The 9,982-nt window shown below is 52.6% G+C and overlaps 1 protein-coding gene across 1 annotated transcript; it reads right to left on the minus strand.

Moving 5' to 3' along the window:
* Positions 1–267: 267 nt before the first annotated feature.
* Positions 268–4,956, minus strand: ZSCAN5B (zinc finger and SCAN domain containing 5B). Its single transcript, XM_036926345.2, has 5 exons — positions 4,570–4,956; positions 2,209–2,415; positions 1,179–1,305; positions 1,037–1,120; positions 268–863 (listed from the first exon to the last, which is right to left on the minus strand). The coding sequence occupies exons 1-5, from the start codon at positions 4,954–4,956 to the stop codon at positions 268–270; spliced, it is 1,401 nt and encodes a 466-aa protein (XP_036782240.2).
* Positions 4,957–9,982: the final 5,026 nt, after the last annotated feature.

The following is a 9,982-nucleotide window of genomic DNA, read 5'->3' on the forward strand; positions in this document are numbered from 1 at the left end:
ACGGCGTAGTCCACAACCACCGTTTAATCATAAAATACAAAAAACAAGGGAGACCGCATTGGTTGGAAGAACAGCGACATGAGCCAGGCTGAAAGGCCCGTGACGCGGAGAGGCAAACCGGCAGGGAAGGGAACCGCTGAAGGCCCCTCACAAGGAAGCTTCTGGGAACCCCGCTGGTCCCGGAACCTCACCAGAGCTTCGATGCCAGACTGGACGGTACCGGGCCGCAAGGCACCGCCGTTGCCTTCTGGGGAGGGGGCCCTGAAGTCATTGCCCGGCCGTTTTGCAGTGCGCCTTTTGGTGGCGTTTGAAGGTGCCCAGCTGCCGGAAGGAGCGGCCGCAGGGGCCACACGCGTAGGGCCGCTCCCCGGAGTGGGTGCGGAGGTGCACGAGCAGGTTCCCCTTGTGGCTGAAGGCCCTCCCGCACGTGTCACAGCAGAAGGGCCTCTCGTGGGTGTGGGTCCTGCCGTGTGTGCGCAGCGTGGAGTCATGGGCAAACCGCCGCGGGCAGAGTGCGCATGCGAAGGGCCTCTCGCCGGTGTGGGTGCGCTGGTGCACGCGGAGGTCCGAGGGCTGGAGGAAGCCCTTGTGGCAGAGCCTGCAGGCGAAGGGCCTCTCCCCGGTGTGTATCTTCTGGTGCATGCTGAGCTGAGAGCAGTACCGAAACCCTTTGCCGCACTCCCCGCATTGGAACCGGGCCGAACCGGACCCAGGTTGTCCCCCGATTCCCACTCTGTCCAAACGTGTGGCTCCTTTCTGAGTCCCGTGGGAACTGGGGGCAGAGTCCAGTCGTCTCCTCTGGGAGCTTCTGGGGCGCTCGTGAGACTCTCCCGGGCTCCCGCCTGGGGCCAGGTCTTCTGTCCCTGAGATGCAGGGGGAGGTGGACAGCCACACTTCAGGACCAGCAACTTCCTGGGGGTTCCTCCCACCCTCTGCCCTCCCAGACGAAAGAGGGGATTCAACACCTAACATTTAATGAAGTGCATTTCCAACCGCCAAGCTCATTAGAGCCGAGAACTCCATCAGCGGACCTCACGGTTGGATCGTTGGACGCTGGAAGAGGTGGCGATGGAGAAGGTGTCGCACCTGAGCGCCAGCTCCCGCCCAGGAGGTGGTGATGCTGGACACCCGGCGTGGGAAGGGCCACCCACTCCTGAATTCCCAGTGCCCATACTCACCAGGGCCCTTCTGAAGCTGGGGCTCTTCCCTGTCTTCCATCAGCTCCCTCTCCAAGGTCTGCTGGGGTCTCGGGCCCCCCAGGCCTCCCTTTGCAGGCATGGTCTCTGGCAGGAGAACTTTCTGTCCCTGGTATCAGACAGCCAAGTGGAGCTGTGACCGCCTGTCACCCCGGGCCTGGCAAGCCCTGTCTCTTCTTTCCCATCTCCCTGATCTGAGACACTGAATTCCTAACACAGGGTGGTGGGTATACCCGCACTTGTGTTGGGCAACCCCGTCACCCCGATAACCACCTGATTCCCCAGTCTATGGTCAGTCTGTCCCCACCACACCTTTCAATCAAGTCCCTACATTACAGTTTCTCCTCTTAATTCTCCAGGCACACCTCCCCAGGTCACCCATCATCCCCTGCCCCTAACTCTGGAAGCACAGTGACTCGAGGTCCAGTCTCCCCGTGCAGCACTGTGGATAATGTGGCTGGACGATTCTGTGGTGGGGGCGTCTGCGGGAGGCAGGGTGATAGCAGCTGGGCCCTGCTCACCAGAGGCCAACAGCACCCGCCCCCGGCCCCCAGGCTGACAACCAGAAAGGTCTCCGGACATTTGCGGATGGCTTTGGGGAGGCCAAAGGGCTCCTTTCGTTTAAGGAATTGACAATATTCCGAAAACTGCTCCTTTGTTCATTACCATTTCATGGAGGGCCTTTTGAGGAAATTGGCAGAGGAAAAACCAGCTTTCAGTTCATCGACCTGCGGCAAGCTGACCTGGCATCGTTTCTCTGAGCCCCTATCCCTCTCCCCACTCTTACTGCTGAAAGCCTTAATGGCGGAGGGACAAAGGTTGATGGGCCTTCATTCCCCACACTGGCTCAGAAATGCCTCGGGATTTACTGCCCCCACGAGCATCCCCAGAGTGCGCGGGTCCAGGTCTGCCCTGTGCCACACATCCCAGCCGTTCCGGCCGCGCCGCCTGTGGCTGCCTCCTGCACCTTCTCCCGCCTCTGCCCAGCGGTCCGGGTGGGCGTCCCACTCACCTGCCCCCTTGACATCTCATTGATTCCTGGCAGAGTCAGCGGCTCTCGGCCGACCCCCTGGCTGCGCTCTGGGTGCATGTCGCCCACTGAGGGCTGGGGCTTCCGGGACAAGTCCATCACGTTGTCCGCGTCACTGTCCTCCGCTTCGGCCATCTGAACATCTGAATTTCGCAGAAGAAATCTCTGTCCTTGTAAGGTGACTATGGTCTGGGGGAGTGGGGGGGAAATAAAACAAGGTCAGCCTGGCTGTGGGACCTGGAGTGGAGCTCTCCTGCTCTGTGTGCAGCCCACCGTCACATCCGTGCTCTGCCTGTTGGAAATAGCGGCCATCGTGGCCCAGTGCACCCCGGGGGCTGAGGTGGAATGGACCCTCGCCCTTGCTTTGTTCCCACGGAAGTCATACCTATGCCACTGGTCTTACCCGGGAGCCACTATGACCTTCTGGGACATTTGGCAATGACCAGAGATCTTGCTTTAGTCCTTGTTTTGTGATTTTCACAACTGGGGAGGTTGCCACTGACATGGGTGGGTGGAGCCCAGGGATGCTGCTGGACACCCTGAGATGCGATGCACAGGACGGCCCCAGAGCAGAGAAGGACCCGGCGCCAGGCGGCACCACTGCCGATCTGGGAGGAGCTGAAAGCCCACCGCTGGCCCCCTGCGCCCCCCACCCCCAGCAGCAGCAGGGGCGCTGGTTACCATGGCAGCGTGTCCCCTTCACTTCCCTGACCTGTAGCTGCTCTTTTCAAACAGAACGAGTCTTAAAAGATGGTCTCTGGCAATATCAGAAATTACAAAAGCCAGTGGGCTGGCTTCAGGCTCCCGTGCCCTTGAGTCTCTGGACTGTCCCTTGCACGACTGTCCCCGTGAGCCAGAGGGCAGGGCGACTCCTGAAACCCATCACTTGGGTTGGGGTGGACATCCAGCCGCTCTTGGGAGACCTGCTCATGGGTGAATCCTGTCTGTGCACCAGTTTCCTCACAAAGTTATTGAAAGCCTCGTGTTAATTATGTGTAAAGCACCAGGAAGCACGGTCGGCCACGAGGGCCACTTAGTTGTGAGTTTGACTACATTGCTGGCTCTGCCTTTACATCCTCCCTGCCTTCATCTCAGAGCTCTCTGTTCTCTTATTCCCTCTTTTCTCCATCTTCGCAGACCTCACACGTTAGGGCACTTGGCCTCCTCTCCCTAGACACACTTTCCTAACAGGAGTCCAACACTGTTTCCCATTGCCTGGCGACTTCTAAGGCTTCAAATCTCCCATTGGGATGTTCAAAGGTGGGGGTCGGCAGCCTGCTCTTTTTTTTAAATGGCCCCCCAACCAGAAATGGTATTTGCCCTTTTTTATGAAACAACTCGAAGAATGTTATAGAGCTCATGTGACCACATGACCCCCCCAAAGCCCAAAGTACTCACTATCAACGCCTTTACAGAAAATGCTGGCTGACCCTTGGCCACTTGGCTTCCCTAAAATGAAACTCCTCTGTCTGCTCTTCCCCCATTACGGTCACAGAACGTCAAGCTTCTCTGCACTCCTCATCCACAGTTCTTATCCTCAGAAGACCACCGAGTGAATTTCTGAGATGGTCACTGCCCTTCTCAACAAGGCTCCAAGAAAGAAGTCACCCCACCCCAGCTCCCACTTACAGGGCCACCCATTCTTGGGAACACGAGAAAACAGTCACTTGGACTTAATTCTCTCTCCGATCCCTTTTCTGTGAAAGGCTGGAGCAGGAGACACTGACTTCCTCAACATCCTTTCTGTCACCTACCTGTAAACAGGTGTGCATGCGTCCCCAGCCTTGCCTCTCCTCCCCACTTCCAAACGAGAGGCACTTGGAAACCATTTTCAAAGGCCACAGAAGCAGCCTTCAATCCCGTGACCCCATTTTCTTCAGCTTTCACAGGGGACAGAGGCCCGTCTGTTGGATCTTCAATCACTTCACCTTGACTGATTAATCAGGATAATATGGCGTGCTGAAAATTCTCAATACATACCTCCCATACATGTCTTGTGCAACGTAACATGGTTGAAGAGCCGATGGCTGGCTTTGCCTAATGTACAGACATAGACTAGGGTTTCCCAGCCTTGGCACAGTCAGCACTTGGGGCTGACGGCTCTGTGCTGGGCCTGTCCTGTGCATGCTAGCGTGTTTAGCAGCGTCTCTGGCCTCCATCCACCAGATGCCATAGCAGCCCCCCTCTCCTCCCCCTGTGACAGCCAGCAATGCCCTTAGAGTTCTCCTGGGGGACAAACTCTCTCCCATTTGAGAACCACTGACCTACACCCTCCCATTCCAACCCCACCTTGCAGCCCCCACACCTGCTCTCCCTGCACGCCAGCACCAAGCTCCGACTCACCCACTTCTTGGGGCTCTTGGGGTTGCTTCTCAGCATGGCCTCCAGGTCTCTGCAGCTCTCCACCCCACTCTCGTTGACCAGGGCCTGGAGCTCCAGCGGCATGGAGATCATGAACTGCTCCATCACCAGCTTGTCCAGAATCTGCTCCTTGGTGTGCAGGTCCGGCCGCAGCCACAGGTGGCAGAGTTCCCAGAGCCTCCCCAGGTCGCTGACAGGGTCCGATTCCTGCGAGCCGGTGAACGCTCTGAAGCTGACGTGCCAGGTCTCAGAGTCACCGTCTTGCCTTCCAGGTGGGGCTCCTGGGGCCAGTACAGACTGGGGCAGCTCCGATTCAGGGCTGTCTCGGGGTTTCCCTTGACCCGATGAAGGTGTCGGGTCCCTGGCCATATTTACTGGAGGCATTTCCAAAGCGGCTCTGAGCAAGCTCTTCAAGAGACCTGTCTAGTTGAGACCTAGCTAATGGGATTTGCTCTGGTCTCCTCACAGCAGTCACTCTTCAGAAGTCTGCAGCAAAAAACACAACAGTTTAATTTCTTACCCCTCCCTTCTCTCCTTCTAAATCCCTCACCTCAACCCCAGACACTGTCCCCCATTGGTCCTGTACTTAATACCGTGGACATTAATCCATATAATTATTCTTCCAACATCCACCTGTGCAGTAAAAGTTGGTTTAAATGTCCAAATGGATCCTGAGCTCTTAATGTGGAAAGATGAGGTCCTCATCTGTAAACTGGGATGAAATTGTTCTTTATTGTAAGTTTAATAATAGCTATGTGTGAAGCCCCTAAACTCGATTTTAGCAATAATGTCAGCTTGTATATCTTCCCACTACCAGGCAAAAACTGTGTTAGTCACGATTCTGCAGAAAAATACAGAATATTCACACCCTGAGAATTGCATGTGATGTAGTAACGTTGGGGGCATGTGATGGTTCCCCAACACTGTTCCTTAGTGAGGCCGGGTTAGTTATTCGTTCCAGGGAAGGGAGGGCACAAAAGAATCCCAAGAGAATCAGGCTCCTAAAGACATATTTTATGGTGGTGGAAAAATACGCGTCACGTGACACTCACCACCTTAACTCTCTGAAGTGTACACTTTCGCGCATGAAGTTCCGGGACGCGCCCACCCCCTGCGGGAAGGCCCCTCTCCACGGAGCCGGCATTCCCCGTCCCCCGTCCGCCCCCAGCCCCCAGCCCCCACCCGTGGCCGGCCACTGATCTCCATCCAGCCCTGCGGATTACAAGCACTTAATCCCATCCTAGAAAATGGGTTTAAAATCCAAAGCTCTTTGAAAATTTCAGCAAGATTTAATATTGAAAAGCTTTTAATTAGGAGGTCCTAGCTTCCAAAGGAGGAGAGGGGCCTTAGGAAGATCGCCGGCTGTCAGCTTTACTCCAAGTACAGCAGCTGCGGAAAAAAACGCGACCCTGCCCCGCCCTGCTCGGCTGGGGAGTCAGCCCGAAAGTCTGGGGAGAGGAGAGAGAATTGGGAGGGAGGGTCCTAGGCAAGGTCCCGGAGGCCGGGCCGGCCCAGGAGTGGGCATTCCCAGGGCTTCCTGCGCCCGGGAGGCCGGGCCGGCCCAGGAGTGGGCATTCCCAGGGCTTCCTGCGCCCGGGAGGTAGAAAAGCTTGTGGAAGAATGTGTGTAAAAGCCTGGGTGTATGAGGAGAGAGCCCCAGAGTCTGGGGGTTAAACGTGGGAAACTGGGAGAAGGAGGGATCCGGTTGGCAATTTTTAATCACTTTGGGTTCCCTTCACACTGAATCAAAAGTGCAGAGCCTCAGAAGCAGACTAAAAGCAGGCACACCGTTCAGGGTCCAAACCCCGGGGTAGCCAGCACAGGCTCCGCGTGGAGCAGCGTGGGCTCTGGCCATGGCCCGGCTCACCTGGGGTGTTATCAGGTCCCTCATTAAGGGTTTGATTTTATCCCATTGGATAGCAAAGAAACAGTGTTGCTTTTTAAGCAATAGTATGACATGGTTAGAAATCTCAGGAAACCCACATTTCTTACAGAAGAATTCAAAGGTAACGCATTTGCCTAAAATCTGTAACCGTCTAAAATGGAATCATTTTTCATATTTCATATTGCTTGGGGAAGCTTTCTGCGGGGCAGAGTTGTTTTAATTCCATGCTTTTGGCTTTTATCAGCTGTGGTGCCCTGAGCAAAACCATCAGCTCTCAGGGGGCGATAAGCCTCTGTAATATGGGGCAATACAACCTACCTGTCCAGTTGAGAAGAAAGTAAGAGTATGCTGGTGACATGCCTGGCACATTGTTGTCTGTCTGTAGTGATGGATCCTCAGAGCTGTGGCTCACCAGGGTGATGTCTTCCCCCACTCCCCCTTGCCCCTCAGGACCCTTGGCAATGTCTGGACACATTTCTGGAAGTCACAACCCCAGGCGTGGGGGAGGTGGGAACGATGCTCCCAAACCTCCTGCCGTGTACAGGCCACTGCCCATCCCCCAAACACAGCAAAACATTGCCTGGCCAAAAAAACATCAATAGTGCCAAGGTTGAGAAACCCTGGTGTGAAATACACAGAATTTTAAAAATAATAAAAGATGAATCACACAAAAAAGAAAAAAAGTACATATAAGCCACTAGTGTGTTAACATTATTCCGATTTCATGGATGAGTTCAATAATGACTCAAAGTCAGTAACAGGGTACCAGGGAAAGCTGCCGCTCTCACTGGGTCTCTGAGCAGATACTTGGTGAACACAAGCCCAAATCTTCCAATCTCATCCATCCCAATTTCCAAGCCCACAACTTGGACATTCCCACCAGTAACTTACCTCCTTGCCTGGGACTGGCTCTCACTCTGAGCCTTGGGCTGAAACATCTCTATTTATGCAGGAGCCGGAGAAACCCCGCCCTTCCTGTAACCTCATCAGCCCATTGATTGGTTTAGGGGCAGGAAATGCTCAATATTAGGTGATCCTCATGGATTCCATTTCCACTAAAACTCCACCAAGAGAAAAAGTAATGTGTTAAACAAGTCGACACTGGACACCATGTGGGTTTTCCTGGTCTAGGGAGTTATTTATCATATGTCCAAAGTATTCAAAGAAATTGGGGGATACATATCCACAACTATGAATCAGTTTGGGTCACCCACTCTTTTACTTTAATGTAAATGAATTTATTTAATAAAAACGCTTGCTTAATAAAAATGATTTATTTAAAATAAGCTGACAGGATTGGAGCCAAGATGGCGGCGTGAGTAGAGCAGCGGAAATCTCCTCCCCAAACCACATATATCTATGAAAATATAACAAAGACAACCCTTCCTAGAATAAAGACCAGAGGACACAGGACAACATCCAGACCACATCCACACCTGCGAGAACCCAGCGCCTCGCGAAGGGGGTGAGATACAAGCCCCGGCCCCGCGGGAGCCGAGCGCCCCTCCCCCAGCTCCCGGCGGAAGGAGAGCAGGCAAAGCGGGAGGGAGTCAGAGCCCAGGACTGCCGAACACCCAGCCCCCACCATCCGGGCCAGAGCGCAGACACAGTGCGTGGGCGGGGGGCCCTGGATGCTAGGGAAACAGGGCAGCAAGAACAGTGAGCAGGCACCAGAGGCCTGGCACTGGAGGACATAAGAAAAGCGAGCGGCCATTTTTTTTTTTGCTGTTTTGTTTTGGCGAGCGCTTTTTGGAAGTCTTAAAGGGATAGGGACCCAATACTAGGGAAACAGGGCAGAAAGACCGGTGAGCAGATGCATGAGGCTGGCACCAGAGAATAAAGAAAAACGAGTGGCCATTTTTTATTTTTATTTTTATTTTTTTAATTAAAAAAAATTTTTTTTTTTTTTGGCAGGTATTTTTTGCAAGTCTTAAAGGGGCAGGGAGGGACACTTAATCCAGAGGTAGGGAATCCGGGATCTCTGGGCACCCTAACCCCTGGGCTGTAGGGAGCAGGGAGGCCCCTTACGGAGATAAATAGCCTCCCAGCAGCTCCTGCTCCAACGCGACTCCACCATTTTGGAGCAGCTGCCCGAGCCAGGCCACGCCCACAGCAACGGCGGAGATTAACTCCATAGCAGCCGGGCAGGAAGCAGAAACCCTGTCTGCGCGCAGCTGCGCAGCACAAGCCACTAGAGGTCGCTGTTCTCCCAGGAGAGGAGGACCACAAACCAACAAGAAGGGAAGTCCTTCCAGCCGTCACTCGTCCCAGCTCTGCAAACTATTCCTAATACCATGAAAAGGCAAAACTACAGGCAGACAAAGATCACAGAGACAACACCAGAGAAGGAGACAGACCTAACCAGTCTTCCTGACAAAGAATTCAAAATAAAAATCATGAACATGCTGACAGAGATGCAGAGAAATACGCAAGAGAAATGGGATGAAGTCCGGAGGGAGATCACAGATGCCAGAAAGGAGATCACAGAAATCAAACAAACTCTGGAAGGGTTTATAAGCAGAATGGATAGGATGCAAGAGGCCATTGATGGAATTGAAATCAGAGAACAGGAACGCATAGAAGCTGACATAGAGAGAGATAAAAGGATCTCCAGGAATGAAACAATATTAAGAGAACTGTGTGACCAATCCAAAAGGAACAATATCCATATTATAGGGGTTCCAGAAGAAGAAGAGAGAGGAAAAGGGATGGAAAGTATCTTGGAAGAAATAATTGCTGAAAACTTCCCCAATCTGGGGGAGGAAATAATTGAACAGACCACGGAAATACACAGAACTCCCAACAGAAAGGATCCAAGGAGGACAACACCAAGACACATAATAATTAAAATGGCAAAGATCAAGGACAAGGAAAGAGTTTTAAAGGCAGCTAGAGAGAAAAAGGTCACCTATAAAGGAAAACTCATCAGGCTAACATCAGACTTCTCGACAGAAACCCTACAGGCCAGAAGAGAATGGCATGATATATTTAATACAATGAAACAGAAGGGCCTTGAACCAAGGATACTGTATCCAGCACGACTATCATTCAAATATGATGGTGGGATTAAACAATTCCCAGACAAACAAAAGCTGAGGGAATTTGCTTCCCACAAACTACCTCTACAGGACATCTTACAGGGACTGCTCTAGATGGGAGCACTCCTAGAAAGAGCACAGCACAAAACACCCAACATATGAAGAATGGAGGAGGAGGAATAAGAAAAGAGTGAAGAAAAAGAATCTCCAGAAAGTGTATATAACAGCTCAATAAGTGAGCTAAGTTAGGCAGTAAGATACTAAAGAGACTAACCTTGAACCTTTGGTAACCACGAATTTAAAGCCTGCAATGGCAATAAGTACATATCTTTCAATAGTCACCCTAAATGTTAATGGACTGAATGCACCAATCAAAAGACATAGAGTAATAGAATGGATAAAAAAGCAAGACCCATCTATATGCTGCTTACAAGAAACTCACCTCAAACCCAAAGACATGTACAGACTAAAA

Source organism: Manis pentadactyla, assembly GCF_030020395.1.
Source record: "Manis pentadactyla isolate mManPen7 chromosome 15 unlocalized genomic scaffold, mManPen7.hap1 SUPER_15_unloc_1, whole genome shotgun sequence".
Classification (NCBI taxonomy): Eukaryota; Metazoa; Chordata; class Mammalia; order Pholidota; family Manidae; genus Manis; species Manis pentadactyla.